The following is a 15116-nucleotide window of genomic DNA, read 5'->3' as shown; positions in this document are numbered from 1 at the left end:
TTAGCTTTTCTGTTGTTGCTTTTGTGTATGAAATGGTGACAATGATACTTATGAAGAGAGTTGACATCAGTGAAGATCTGTTGTGAGTAAAGCAGACTCACCTGTGACCACACAAAAATTCAAATGGCCTGTGATTTCAGTATGCGTAATTGCTCGCTTGCTAACTTGCAGGGAGCTGGAGTTAACTAATTAATCAACTATGGTTATTTTGTTTTGTTTTGAGACAAGGTCTTAATATGTAGACCAGACAGGATGTCTGCTGGGTTATAGTCTAGGATTACTGGAGCTAGGAGTCGCATCATGAACTGGGGATGTAGTGTAGCTGATAGACGGTTTGCCTACATGTGCGAAGCCTTGGGTTCCATCCCTAGCACCTCCTGAATGGGCTATGCCTGGTGGCACACACGGATAATCCCAGCCCTGCAGGAGTGGAGGCAGGGGACTTGGGAGTCCAAGATCATCCTCAGCTACATAGTAGTTTTAGGCTGGCCTGTGAGACATCAGCTCTTGTCTCAAAATAAATTAAAAAAAAAATGACTATGCAAGCATCAGGAAAGAAAATACCATAGTGTGCCCCAAATTGAAAGTTCTGAAAGTTAGTATAAAATGTGCCTGCCTAAGGGAATATCATGGCCACGTAATATAATGGGGCCATCTTTCTTACAATGAGCTCACTTGTCAAAGAAGAACGGAATTCTCCAGGACATTCCTGAGATTCATCTGGAGTTTCTGTTACTCGTGGTGCTGAAAGAGCGCTTCATCCCAGCACGTCCACTGCAGGCATTGGGTGGCTGAGGTCAACACCAAGGATTTGTTCCAATTCTCTGGCTGTTTCCTGAGAGCACTGCTATGTTCTGTCAGAGTCCCCACAGCAGAAAGTCTGCCAGGGAAACATGCCAAGACAGAAGCCAAAGAGAATACCACCCACATACAACCCCCTTGAGTCAGGTATCAGGGCTCCCAACAGCTCCATTATAGGTAAATGTGACCAGGAGCTTGTGTATTGACTTCTTGGGAAGTAGAGGAAATGGCCACAGAACACAGACTGTCCATCAAACACTAGTCTGCCCCTCATCCCCTGGGAGGAATAGAGAAGATGGCCTCATCAGCTGAGAGGTGCCAGTTGGCACACCCAGGCTTTTGGGAGGGTTGCCAGGTCCATACCATGAATGCTGTCCTGAGGCCACCAGGAACGGCAGTCCCAACCCTCTGTTGGCCACGTGCAGGCTGAAGCTTTCAGTAGCCAAGAGTTATGTCAACATTGAGTGTACTGGTGAGTTTTATGTCAACTTAACACAAGCTAAAGTCATCGGACAGGAGGAAACCCCAATTGAGAAAATACCTCCAAAGGATCTGGCTGTAGACAGGGAAGCCTATAGTTTTTACATTATTGATTGATGGGGGAGAGTCCAGCCTACTGTACATGGGGACATCCCTGGGCTGGTGGTCCTGGGTGCTATAAGCCATGAGGAGCAAGCCAGTAGCAGTACTTCCCAATGGTCTCTACGTCAGCTCCTGCCTCAGGCTCCTGTCCTGTTGAATTCCTGCCTTGGCTTCCCTCAGTGAACAGTGACTTGGGATGTGTAAGACAAATAAATCCTTTCTTCCACAAGTTGCTTTTGATCATGGTGTTTCATCACAGCAATAGCAACCCTAAGAGACTAGAATTTTACTTGTGGTAGTGACTTGAATAGTGTCAAAATGGCTGTATAGCTTAAAGAATCATTCTGTAAGCCAGAAAACAGGGGAAATTCTTGTTCTTTGTGTGCATGCATGTGTATATATATGAATGTGCATGTATATAAGTGTAACTGTCCCTAATATATGTTTACATGAGTTTGTGTGTGTGTGTGTGTGTGCATGTGTGAATGTGTTTGTATGCATGCATACACACACCTGGGCACACACTTGCATACGCATGTGTTCTTATGTGGAGAGGCAGATTAAAGATGAGTTACTGCCAAGGAGGGAGACAGCACCACAGCTCTTGGGTAGTCAACAGGACACAGAGGATGAGATCTTGGAAAAATGATATGGAGAGAGGGGGAGGGATCAGGACAACACCCTTGACCACTAAACACCACAGCCTTCCCAGTGTTCCTTGGCTTTGCCTTCAAAAATCAGTTTGGATGGGGCCTGAGGTCTCCTTTCTTATTCTGAGAGGTGAGGCTGACAGTAGAAACAAACTCAGGGAAGTTCACCAAAATGTCAGCTCCATCTCCTGGGTTGGGAGAAACTTCACTCCTAATGAGTCAGAAGGCAGGCAGCCTTCCTTCACTCTCCTAGTTGCTCACTCATGCACAGAACAGGCACCAAGAGTGACCATGTCAATACTGTGACAGGCACACCCAGGGAGCCTGGCCTTATTCAAAGAAACACACCAGGACATGGGGTGCAGCAGTGTGCTTGCCTAGCATGAAAAAGGTTCTGATCCGGATCCCCAGCACTGAACACCCACCCCCCCACACACGCACGCGCACACAAGCACATGAGTGTACACACGGACACTCACGCACAACATCTCAGCCTCCATCTTGCAGTCCTGTCTCCTGTGAGAGCAGTTCTGGGTCTTCCAGTGCAGACTCAGGCAGCTAGTCAAAGCATGATGTAACCAGAAAGAAGTTTCAAAGGCTTCGCTCAGGACAGGCAGAGGCCAGTAATCCGTACTGCAGCCCTATACTGACCCGTCCCCTGTGGGCAGGGTACAGAGGAGGGCATCAGAGGATTCCATGTCTGGGAATCCTGGCTTATTGGACGGCTGACTTCTGGGTCTGTGCATTGGATGTGTTAGGAGAAAGGCCTACCTCAGTTTACCTATGTCAGTGACTTTTTTTTTAAAATAATCCCTTCACCACCAGGTCTCTTTACTCCAGGGGAGTTTATGGCTCCATCATCCCTCCTGAGGAAGACAGGCAGTGACAGAGTCCTCCTTCATCTGAAGGGAAGAGCAGGGCTTAGGGACCCTTAGCTCTGTTTGGCTGAGTTCAGGATCTCAGTTGATATTTTCAGGGTGGGTGGAGAGTGGGTAAAGCCCTTTTCTGGTCTGCAGTCCCTTCTCCCTCTGGTACTAGGGAAGTCCTCTGTCCCATTCCACCTGAAATATGGCTGATTTAAGTCACAGCTTCCTCTCAGGCAGGGGTAAGCTGCTGGTCCCTGAATGAATGAAGGCTCTCTCTCTGACTGACAGAAGTGCCGGTGAATTCCACACACATAGTCTCATTTGGATGGAAAATTTTGTATCACACCTACACTCCCTGGCTGTGCCCAACAAGATAAACAGAATCAGAGTTTCTGTAAAAATATACCAGACAAGCCACCTGTAAAAGACAGAATCCGTGGAAACACTAGACCAGAAAGGAGTGGCTTTAATGCAAGACAACAAAAGGTATTGACAGGCATCATCAAGTCGGTTAGTAACTCAGTGAGCACACAAACACATGTGTATCCAAAAGCACCCATCAGAGTCCCAGCATGCTTTCTGGAGACCTGAGGGCATTCTTGGGACTTGGTGGCCACTGCCAGTTTCCCCTTTCATCTGCCTTTAAAGTCAGGGTCCTCTTGTGATCTGTAAATGCTAGTCAAGTGAGAGCGGCCACGCCTGCTTCTATTAGCATTGCTGAGAACAAATCCTACTTTCAAAAAGTCTTGTAGCATGCCCAGTCTTCAGGCACGGTCTCAAGACAAGGCCCAGAGACCTGCAGAACATGAGCTAAGCACCAGGGAAGGGTGCTATTAGGGCAGGCTTCTGGGTGATGGAGAGAAGTAAGGCTGAAGGGCCACTCCTGAAAGAGGAGCATTTTCACACACCCCTACCCCATTGAGCTATGTGGCTGGTTTTAGATGGCCTGAAACCTAAGAATTGGGTAGGTTCCTTCTCTTCCTGTCAGGCTTCCTAGTCTTACTATGCCTGACTTGTCACCACACTTCCGCAGGGCAGGACAGACGATCAGGAATGTGACAGCACAGTTCTGTGTGCCCCTCCCTGTATCTGTGCCCTTCCCGACAGTCTGGATAGGTGTCACGCACTCCGGAAAGGTTAATTCCATTCCCACTGGGAATCAGTTCCTGTGCCTGTAGGGTGACACAGCAATCTGTGTCATGCTTAGAATCTCCAGAGACGCTGTCTCCACCCATCCTGGCAAAAGGCTGGCTGAGTGGTGCCAAGAGAAGTTAGAGCAGCACCCAGCCTTCAGGACAAAAGGCAGGACAGGGTTACCACCACACCCACTTTTCCTTAGCTGCCCATCAAGCTGGTGGTGGGAGTTGCAACTCAGTTATTGAATCCTGATGGGAAAAAAACGAGCCACTGGGAAGGCCCCACAGAAAGCATCTGTGGGGGACACAGTGACTTGGGGATACAAATCAGTGTCCTTCACAGTCCCACCTGTCCTCAAGCTTCGTCCTACCCTGCCAGGGCTTGAACCAGACAGAGAAAATGGTGAAGGTTGGCTAAACCTCTCCATGACTATCCTCTGTGGGCACAGGATAACCAGTTGATCCCAGAGCAGTGGCTGAATTACTAGCCAATTAATAACAATTATATCTAATAGCTATTGAGTTAAACTATATCATACAATCTTAAGAGTTATGTGTATATATTTTGCATTGCATAATGGCATTGTGGTCAATGACAGGCACACGCACATGAATAACTCTATAAGATTTTACCACCTGGTGATGTCATGGCATCTTCGTTTGTGAAAGTAGACTCTGTGGCCTTCACACCGCATCAAAATTTCCTAATGAAACTGTGATGGTTAGCGTTGTCAACTTGACACAACCTAGAATCACCTGGGAATAAAGTGTCAAGAGAACTGGGTCGGCCTGTTGGCATGTCTGTGGGGTTTATTAACTAAGTTAACTGATGTGAGAAGACCTAGCCCACTGTGGGCAGCACCATACCCTAGGCAAGGTGTCCTGAAATTGAGCCCGAGCCCAAGCAGGCAAACAAGTGAGTATGTGTGTATTCATTTCTCTCTGCTCTTACTGTGGATATAATGGGACAAGCTAATTTGGAGTTCCTGCTTTGACTTTCCCACAGTAATGACATGTAACTGGGATTGTAAACTGGGATTATAAACTCTTTTCCTCCCTAAATTGCTTTTTGTGCGGGTATTTTATCATAGCAACAGAAGTGAATGTGACATTTACCCATGAAGTCTCACTAAGTCTACCGTGAAATCAACCCTGTAGCTGGGATTGGATTTAGACATGGCCATGGGACTATTAGTACCAAGAGAGAGGATAATAGTTCCTTGGTCCTCGTTGGCTCTCAACTGGGTTAGGCTCTTGGCTGGAAGGGAATTACAGAGGAGATGGTTTGGGAGGCAACTCCTGTCTGCACCTCCTGCCATGAGACAATGAATGGCAATGAACTCTGTTCCTCTCCAGGAAGAGAATAACAAGGTTTGTGTTTCATTCCCAAGGAACAAAGGAAGGAGCAACACCCAGGGACAGCATGCTCTCTTCTGTGGTCCACCCTGGTGGAGGATGTCAACTTTGGCCCTTCTCTGAGGTGCCCACTCTCTAAAACCTGTTCCTTTGGCCTTCAGGGGCCTCCTTGGAAGTTGAGCCAAGAGTTCCAAAGGGATCTGTCCTGCTTCCAGCCCTCCTCTTGGCTGTGCACCATAGGCTCTGTCCTCTGCCCAAGTATATTGACCTGTCACAACTTCTAACGAGGCTTTCCTGCCATTCTGCAGGGCTGGGGACCTTGATGTGTTCCTGTGATCCACATTGGGGTTGTTTTGCCCAGATAAGGGCAGAAAACTACCGATGTGTGAAGCAGTAATCGCACAGAGCCTGTGGCTGTGAGGCTGGAGTGAATCAGTAACCCTGGGAAAGGCCACTGCTGATGCTTAGCAAGACGCTAGTGAGAAACTAAGCCTTCCCACCAGCGTACAGAAGGACACAAGCATTGTGGGCCCAACTGGGACCAGTCTGTTCCTTATTCTTGGGATTAATCTAAACCCATGGGATGGGGTCAGCCACACTCTCCCATGGTGCTTTGCTTCGAGGATAAGGGTGCCTTTACCACTGGCTTCATATTCAGTGACTGGAGAAGAGACAGTTACTGGAGTATTCTACTAGCACCTTCCTCTAGGACTTCAGGTCTCAAGTCATGCCAGATCTAGAGACAGACAATGTGAGTTCTCAGGGGGAAGACTGAGCAGGGCTGTACTGAGAGGTCTTAACCAGTCTCCTGCCAGAAAGTATTTAATTCATCAAGAGTCAACTTCTGGCTTCCTCTAACTCAGGACTGGCTGCCTCTTGGTCCAGTGTCTACCCCAGCAGTCCTTTCTCTCAATGATGGGTTTTGGTGTCAAAGCATAGTGCAGTCATTCTTGGGTGGGCAGCTGCAGGGTCTCTCTACCTGTCCAGCAGACACATGCAGGGACGCCCAGCTGAGAGCTGACCTTTCTCTCTCCTTCCAGCATTTCAGTTTGTGTGCCCTCCTTCCCTGCACTGGCTGGAGGCTCTCAGGTAGGGAAGGTGCCTCTGTGACCCTGCTGGGCTCTGAGTTACCAACTCCTGATCAAAGCAGGCCACTGGCCCTTGAAAAACTGGAAAAGTCACTTCTCAAAGCCAAGAACTCCTCTCCCCAGATCTCTATAATTCTGCCTTTAGAGGAGAGGAGGAGAGTAGAATGCTGGGGCCAAATTTGGCTGCATGCCCCTCTGGAAAGTTCAGAGAGAACCCTGCAACACAGGGCACACAACACCACATAGCTTGGGAGAGTCTTAGCACCTCTTTCTGTCCCTACTCTCTAGGAAAATTTCCCCTCAAACAGAGAGTGCCCATGCCATGGCGCTGTGAGAACTTCAGGACACCTGGGAACCTCACTCTTGCCTCTAAGATACCCATTCTTCTATCCACTCTCCAAAAAGGTTTTAAAAGGTGGCCTGGATTACATATGGTCACACCCACTGAGTCAGTGGTCAGTCTAGGGCTTATCGTTATTGGATGCAGTGATTAAGAACCCATGGAGAATATTTTTATGTAGTGGTGGTGTTGCAACCAGCAGCTCCGAAGTGACTGTGAGATGTCCCTGCATTCCCCAATGGGTGAGAGAGAGCTGCCAAGTGGGCTGGATTACTGCTCCAGAGCACTTTTGGTGTATGAAGACAGTTGTCCCAACCCAGGCAAGTGGCTCCCTCTCTTTCTCGGTTTCTACCTGGACCTGCAAATGCAGGGTCTGGGATTCTACAACTCTTAGGCTCTGATGGGTTGACTGCTGGATGCACTCAGAAAACTGCTCCATCATTTCAGGACCCAATCAAGGCTCTGGTTCGTCCTCAGCCAGGTGGAAAAACTAGGACTTGTCTCGTCATTTTCAGACAATAAAAAGTTCCACTTAATTCTGAAACTCACAAAAGCTATCATTTTAATAATTAACAGATCAGCTCAATGTAGGAGTCAATACTGCAAACCAATTCTGGATGATCCCTCATCCTGCCTCCACCCCTAAATATGTACCTAACAAGTACCTGCTGTCACCAGGGACTGACCCTGCCTCTTTCCCCATACGTCTGAGGTGTGCAGGGTTGTAGTAACAGCCACTTTTGGAATTCCTAGTACCTCTTTTTAAAAAGACAGTCTATGACTATGTAGCCCAGGCTGGCTTCAAGAATCATGACTCCTAACTGAGATTGTAGGTATGAACCATCACACCAGGCTCCTAGCACACTCTTCTCCAGGAAGTTTTGTCATGACCTTCTAGCCACTCTTGATGACAACCCACCTCTTGGGGAGGGCAGGGGGTCGATGACTGTATTTCTGGCATGTCTGTTAGGTTCCACCAAGGGGGTTATTTCCTTTCCTAGATGACTCCCTCAGCTGAGCATCACTTCACGGGTCCATTGCCCATTTGTATCTTCCTTGAAGAAAGGTTCTGCTCAAGCCATTTGTCTACATTATAATTGTATTTTAGGCATTGAGTTATAATATTCTAGTTTAAGAAGACACCCCTGAGCTGGTCAGTGCCTCTTCTGGGCTTCTAACTTTCCAGCTTTCTATCAAAGCACATACTGTTTCATATGCACGGTCTATGCTGAGGAACACTTACCAGACCGAGTCTGCCTTCTCCCTGCTTCCCAGGCAGAAAGCCAGCCCTAATCTCTCCAGGAAGAAAGAGTCAAAGATGGCAAGTGAGCCATGGAAGGTCTCTGGAGAAAGTGACAGATGTGGGAGGTGGGCAGACAGAAGAGCAATGGCTGAGGTAGAAGGGACACATTTTTTTTAAAACACAAAGGGACAGATTCTGGTCAAGAGGGAACCCTAGAGACCCCCGCTACCACACACAGGACTGGAGAGCACACCGGTGTGGGGCATTTTCACTAAACAAATAGTGCTGAGATTTTTCCATACCAAGAGACTCTCTTCACGGGGATGGTGGGGTCCTCCTGCCCTCTTTATGGATTTGATTGTCCTGCCTGTTCCTATCCTCAGAACTAGCCTTTCTGTCATACTGAATAACTAAAAAGTGGGAGAATGACTAAAAAAGCAGCTGTGGACCTGCCATCACCAGAGCTCCCCTGCCGGGGTGTGTGTGTGTGTGTGTGTGTGTGTGTGTCTACAATCAAAGTTTTCTCAAAGAAGCATGAAGCCCAACTGCCACTTTATCTCATGACTTGGTATGGTGTTCTCCAAGGAGCCAACAGCAGTTTCTCGAGACTAAGATTTTTTTTTTCTCCCTTAAAAACCTCTGTGTCCCACCACACCTCAGGTGCAATCTTGCTCTCTTTTTTTGATCAGGCCTCTGTAAGTTCCTCTTTGTAAAATTTTGAGGAGCCACCCATGACTTAGTCCCAGGTCCTGGATACCATCTGCTCATTTCTAGAAACCCAATAATGGGCAGACATAGGTTAAGAGATATCAAAAACAAGAATGCTCCTCCCCAGCCCCTGGTACCCAGTAGGTGTTTTCTCATATGGGCCAGATGCCTGTGTCAACTACATTAAGTTGGCCCCATTCCAAGGTTTGCTCGGCAGTCCTGAGCATAGAAGGAACTCTATGAGATTGGAAGGCTTGCTAAAGACCTGGATGACCTTGGCAAGTCCAATCCTGTTCTGGGCATTGGCTGTTCCTATTTGTAAGCTAGCTGTGTGCAGGGTTTCTTATGTTAATTCCATAGCCTGGTCCGTGATTGTGCCTGGGGTGTGAAGTCACTTTAGAAATACCCACGTTTGGGTTCAACTCAATACTCATCTCAATTTCAGTGACATCCCCTTGATGATGGATCCTACTGTTCTTGGCGTCCACAGCCTCCTTTGCTGGCCATCCAATTAGAAGCCGGGTTCCAGTTGTTAAAATCACCTACACTTTTTTCTCCAAGTCATTACTCCACACAAAGACCTCTGCGTGGTGGGAGCACAGGAAATGTTGTCTCCACACCCACAGAATTAAACAAACACCGTCCTGTCCAGGTAAGTGCTAAAGGACCCTAGGGACTAGAAACTGAAGTAGCCTCTGAAGCCTTGCTGGAGTTCACAATAGGAAAGTTTCTCGAAGCTACTGGGTCGGTTCTACAGTGTAAGGCTAGTAGAACCCAGCCCAGGCGCAGAGTCAGCCCAAGGTCAGCCAAGGCAGGCAACATAATTCACCTGTATTCCCTGACTCCTCCCTCCCCTCACACAGGGCTTGGGGACCGCAGCCCAGCAAAGGACAGCCACTGTTTTCCAAAATTGGCACAGAGGCATTTCCTTCCCAGAAACTTCAAAGGGCTGAAAAGGCTGGCTACTCTTGATCTCCAAATCTCTGTCGCCCTCATGGACCGGTTCTTTAGCTGGGTTTCTTTACTCAGAAGGACTCTCGGTGGTACCTTGTAAGGAAGCTGCGCTCGGATAGGAGCGAAGCTCTAGGAAGAGGTTTTTCTGCACCTGCCTGGGAAATCGGTCCGCTAATTTAGAAAGGAACAGACCACGGAGAGATGGGGGAAACTTTCCCGGTTTTAGTTCCCTCCGGTGACTGGGTACAGAGCTGCAGAGCTCCCCCCAGCAACTCAACCCTCCCGGTCCCTTTCCCAGAGAAGGGCGCGCTATCACTCACAAACTCACAAACGAAGAGCAAGTCAGGGAAGGTGGTGAAGACCGAGAAGCCACTGGGCAGGGTGCTGCCACCCGAAGCCGCTGCCGGAGCCATGCCTGCGAGCTGGCGTCGGCCTTGGGACTGGACACGCTCGCCTCCGGCTCCGCACTGACCACTCGCTCCCTCCGCAGAGCCCAGTGGCCGCTGCGCCCTCCCGCGCGGGTTAAAAGCTGAAGGGTCAGGGTCAGAGGAGGGCGGAGCTCCGGCCACCCGCCCCGCCCGGGTCTACTGCCCTAGGGGAAACGGCTTGAATCGCCTCTGGCGCCGCCCTGAAACCCAAGGGAGTGCTCTCTGAAGATCTGCAGGACTGGGTTGGGAATCTGTACTCTACTGACCTAGCCCTGGTTGCCACCTGCCTGAGGGCAGTGGATGGAGCGTCTCGCGCGCTGCACTTCCCTGTGTTGCGCGCCACGCAGGTGATCACTATTCATCAATAACTTATCGGAGACCTCCCCACTTTGACATCCATTCCCTTTAACTCTAGTCGTGTCTCCAGTCTTCCGCTGGGTGCGTTAATGTGCAGCCTTCACATCCAAGCTCCCGGAGGCACATTTCGGATTTCGATCTCACCTGCAGGCTGGGGGTTCTAGGGGCAACTGCGAGGCTCGTCAGGGGAACTATATGCCAGCAGGAGGGAAGGAGGTGACTCTAAGGAGAACTAATCTGAGAGGCTGTCTGGCGGCAGCGGCAGCGGTGGTGATGGGACAAGTTGCATTCCTGGGGCAGATATTGCCAGGGGAGATTCCCTCAGTTCTGGAGATGGGGCAGTTCTCCCCCTTCCTGTGTCCTTTGACTCTATGGACTGCTGAGTCGTTTCTGGGGATTTACTCTTCTTGTACCACAACTTTACGTTTTATTTTTGCCTTTATTTTTAAATGAGTATCACACTCCAGTAACTGCCATTTAAATCACATAAATCCTTTTTTTTTCTTTTTTCTTTTTCTTTTCTTTTCTTTTTTTTTTTAATTACATACGGTAAGGCTAAACTCTGTTCTAGCTGAAAGGGAAATGGCCTTTCTCAACCTCCAGCTCAGATTCTGAACTTGACCTCCACCTACCCCAGTTGCCACTACTGTTCAGGGTCTTGTGTGTATAGGGTCCCTCCCACTTTCCCTCTGCACAGCCTTATTCCATTTCCTACAAGAAGTACATTTCTGGGCATATTTTTCAAAAGCAAGACCATGAATTTGCTGATGAGAGCAACTGCTTATGAGGAAGGACCAGAGGTTTGAAGTGGGAAGATGCTCTGTTCTTGTGAGCCTCTCCACACTGTCAGCTTTGGATACCTGTGAGTGCCTTCGCCAAACATCCAGCTCCCCAGGTCAAGGCCTCTAGATAAGATGAGCTGTGAGATCCTGAGGGCCCCTTCCCCTATTCCCTCACCCTGGGCAGCTTACAACTTGGTAGCCCTGCTGGATCCTGAGAGTGTCTCTTCCTTCTAAGGAGATATTTAGTGGTGGCCGACCCAAGCAAACTGGCCACAGAAAGCCACCACCAGCCGGATATAAGATGACCAACTAGCAAATCCAGTTGAAGTTGATTAGCAATTTCTAAGGGCGTGCATACTAACTATAAAAGCCCACAAAGGTGCTGTTGACTCTACAATGTCTTTGCCTGGCTTTGAGCATCCTTGGTTTTGCTTATTTCAAACCTTTGTTGCTAAGGCCTTCACATTTGGGCTAATGACTAAGGGGAAAAGTACTGGTGCACTCAGGAAGGCTTGGCAGTTCCAATTCCCACAGGATAAAGTGGGGGAGGCTCTAAGTCCAGAGGGAGGGTTAGCTGGTCATCTTGGCCAACGTCAAGGAAATCTGCCTCCCCTCCCCATCTTGGTGACCCTCCTATCTCCTGGAACCCTTTGCTCAATGCTCACCTTCCTGACCATAGTCTACCCAAATCTATCTGTCATCTTCTTCCTCAGTGCAGACTTCCCCAAGTGTTAGCCAAGGATTGAGAGTAAGGACCAGGGGGACTCAGCTTTGTCTGCACCTAGCAACAAAGGAAGCGCGAGAATGACTCCATCTGGATATAGAGCGCCCTGGATGTATAGATGGGTCTGGTTTCACTTTCAGCTGAGCATACCCAGGCTGCACTGGGCCACTTGATAATGATTCAGACGGCTCATAGTTATAAAAATCTAGGGTCATAGTTAGGGTTCTAGAAAGATATAGACAAGCTGGGTGTGGTGGCACACACCTTTAAACCCAGCACTTGGGAGGCAGAGGCAGGCGGATTTCTGAGTTCGAGGCCAGCCTGGTCTACAAAGTGAGTTCCAGGACAGCCAAGGATACACAGAGAAACCCTGTCTCAAAAGCCAAAGAAACAATAAATAAATAAATAACAACAACATCAAAAAAGAAAAATATAGACGACGACGAGCTCTAGTCAATAATCCACTACAGTGCCCTCAAGTCTTCCTAGAAGCACATGAGTGCCTAGGGTCTAAGGTGGGTCTGGGCCTTTTGTTAAACTGTATGGTAGCCTATGGTATCTTTCTCCAAGGTAGGAACTGAGTCAGGAAAAAGTCACCTCCTCTCTCTCTCTCTCTCTCTCTCTCTCTCTCTCATGCAAAGGGCAGGAGAGAGGGACATGTTCAGAAAAGTATTTGTGGAGTAGGAACTGCCAACAAGCAATAGCAGGTACAATTTGGTTTGGGGGTTTCAAGTAAGGTAACTACCAGTTTACTGATGGACTCAGAAGGGAAACGCCCTTCTGCGTCCACAGAGTAGTGCTCAGCATCCAACCAGACTGATGCTGTCCTGTAAAGCTTTAGGAACTTGTGATCAATGTTCCCAAAAGATCACCCCCAGTCTCCCAAATTCAGTCTTAGTGGTCATCTCAGACATGGCCCTGGGCACTTGTTCCCTGAGGCACCCCACCCACTAGTGGGGCTTTGGACCTTTCAATTTCCATCTTAGGAGCTCAAGGAAGTTGGGGGGGGGCATCATGCTCACACGGATAGAGAAGCTTTTTGCAGGTCTGAAATTAGAGAGCTACCTTGGGTGAGCCCTTAACCCAAGGGACTTTATTTATAAGTTGCCCACAGCTACAGGTTTCACTGCATGGTGTGACGGTTGAAGGCCCCTGCTGGGTGGATGGCTTAATGGCTGTCCCAGCATCCTTGGCCTTGGAGATGAGGAGAGCTGGCAGGCATTATCATCCAGCATGACAGCAGACACTCGACTTGGATGATATTTCTTAATATCCAGAGCTGTCTTATCTACCATTACCCTACCACCCAGACTCACAGTGTGTGATAACGGGCCCAGGCTACATGGTGGGTAACTAGGCATCTTGGATCCAGAAGGCTCTGCCCTTACTGCTTCTGGGGACGCTGCAGAGTAGACGTTATGGCTGGTTCTCAGAAGGCTATCTTTTGATGGACTCAGGGGGTGCTGTGTGCTCAGCTGCCTCCAAGGACAAAGGGCTCCACCCAATTTTTTTTCTTTGCCTAGCTTCTTCTATGCCCATGTTTTCTAGTACCAGAAAGACATGGTCCTCCACCACTGAGGAAGCTAAGGCTCCCTACGGCGGGGGGTTGGCATTGTCTGGATGAGTCAGAATCTGCATGGAGGGTGGAGGACATTTGAGTAAAGTCCCTGTTCCCCTGGGGAGTAGCATCCAAAAGGTATTTGACATGAACATTGACAGATACCTGGCTACCACCTTCTTCAGGGTGGGTCTGCACAAAGCACTTCCTGGTCACTGTAGAACAAACCATGAAGGGTGGTGTCTGAGTTGGCTCAGGCTTTTCACCTCCTGTTACTGTCATCTGGGGCGTGGCGCCGGGGGTGGGGGGTAAAGCTTCAACACACAAATAATTCAGATCACTGCACATGGTACAGGTGACACACCACCAGTCCTTCTACACAGCAAGGCTGAGTTGAGGACTGCCTGTGCAGTGGGGGTTCTGTTTCTAAATATCTGTAGTGGAATCTCCGGGCCTGTCCTGCAGGTATGGCAACACACTGAATACAGACTCTTCTCTCAAAACCTCCTTAGCCCCATCCATCAGTGCTGCCCAATGGGGAGCCCATGGAGCAAGGTAGATCTCTGTCTTTTTAAGCTTGCTGTGTGATGCAGGAGATAGCTATCAGTCAGACATGCCACCTAGTAGTATTGAGTGTGGGGTGTGGAGTGCAGAGAGTCCCACAAGTATCCATTAGCAGAGCCTATCCAGGCCTAGGTTTGGACAACTCTTGGGAGGCAGTGCCCTTCAGTTGGCAGGCTCACCAAGTAGGAGAAAGACTTCCTTCTCCACATGGGAGCCAAATGCCACAGGCCTCTGGCCATCTCTTGGGGATGGAACAGTGCTACCACCTTACACTACAGGGCTCAAAGCTCATAAAAGGAAACACTGAGATCGGAGGGAACAGGCACAATATAGCCAGCCATGGGAATCTGGGGCACCACGGAACACAAGTCCTGGAAAACTGATGCAGGCGGGGAGAGTAGGAAGCCTGTGAGGACTTACGGAATCAGATGAGCCCTGAGGAAAGAGAGAGGACAAGGGAGTGGTGGCTAGCGAGCCGGAGGCAGAAAGCCTTCAATCCTCGTTAGCAGTGAGAGGCTCTAGGGCAGAGCAGGACAGAGCCAGGGTTGGGGGAAGAGGCAGGACACATGCACACGTTGTCTCCATCTGTTCAACTCCTCAAAAAGAAACTTCACTTCCTCCCTGTTCAGACGGGGCCTATTCCCTCTGCCCTAGGCAGGGTCTCTCAGGTGCAACTCTTCCGGGCAGCCAAAGTTTGTCAGCACCTCAGGAAACTGCAGTGCTGGGTCCCTTTCATTGAAGGAACATTTGCAATAGCCCTCAGGTCACCTGGGTTGCACCGGGTGAGACACTTGCTGGGTAAATGCTGAAATTTAGCAGGTGCTCCGAGAATGACCTAGGCTTTGGATTTTTCTGAAACTCACCCTTCGACCTGAGGCTGCCTCTGTTGGTCACCCTGCCCAGAGGTTGGCAGAGGGCATACACACACACACACATGCACACGCGCATGGGCTAACTCCTTCGTGAAGAACTGAAAAGG

At 49.2% G+C, this 15116-nt stretch overlaps 1 protein-coding gene across 1 annotated transcript in view; it reads right to left on the bottom strand.

Annotated features, from left to right (window-relative positions):
* Positions 1-10259, bottom strand: part of Mal (mal, T cell differentiation protein (MAL blood group)) — a 29768-nt gene extending 19509 nt beyond the window's left edge. Inside the window, exon 1 of the mRNA XM_021156103.2 lies at positions 10045-10259. Within this exon, the coding sequence (XP_021011762.1) occupies positions 10045-10137 (93 nt within the window). The 5' untranslated portion in view covers positions 10138-10259. The remainder of the gene's footprint in view (positions 1-10044) is intronic.
* Positions 10260-15116: the final 4857 nt, after the last annotated feature.

The sequence above is a fragment of the Mus caroli genome, unplaced genomic scaffold (genome assembly GCF_978045245.1).
Source record: "Mus caroli unplaced genomic scaffold, Mus_caroli_1 scaffold_2, whole genome shotgun sequence".
Lineage (NCBI taxonomy): Eukaryota > Metazoa > Chordata > Mammalia > Rodentia > Muridae > Mus > Mus caroli.
The sequence above is the reverse complement of the archived record's forward strand: the minus strand, read 5'-3'. Positions and strand labels throughout refer to the sequence as shown.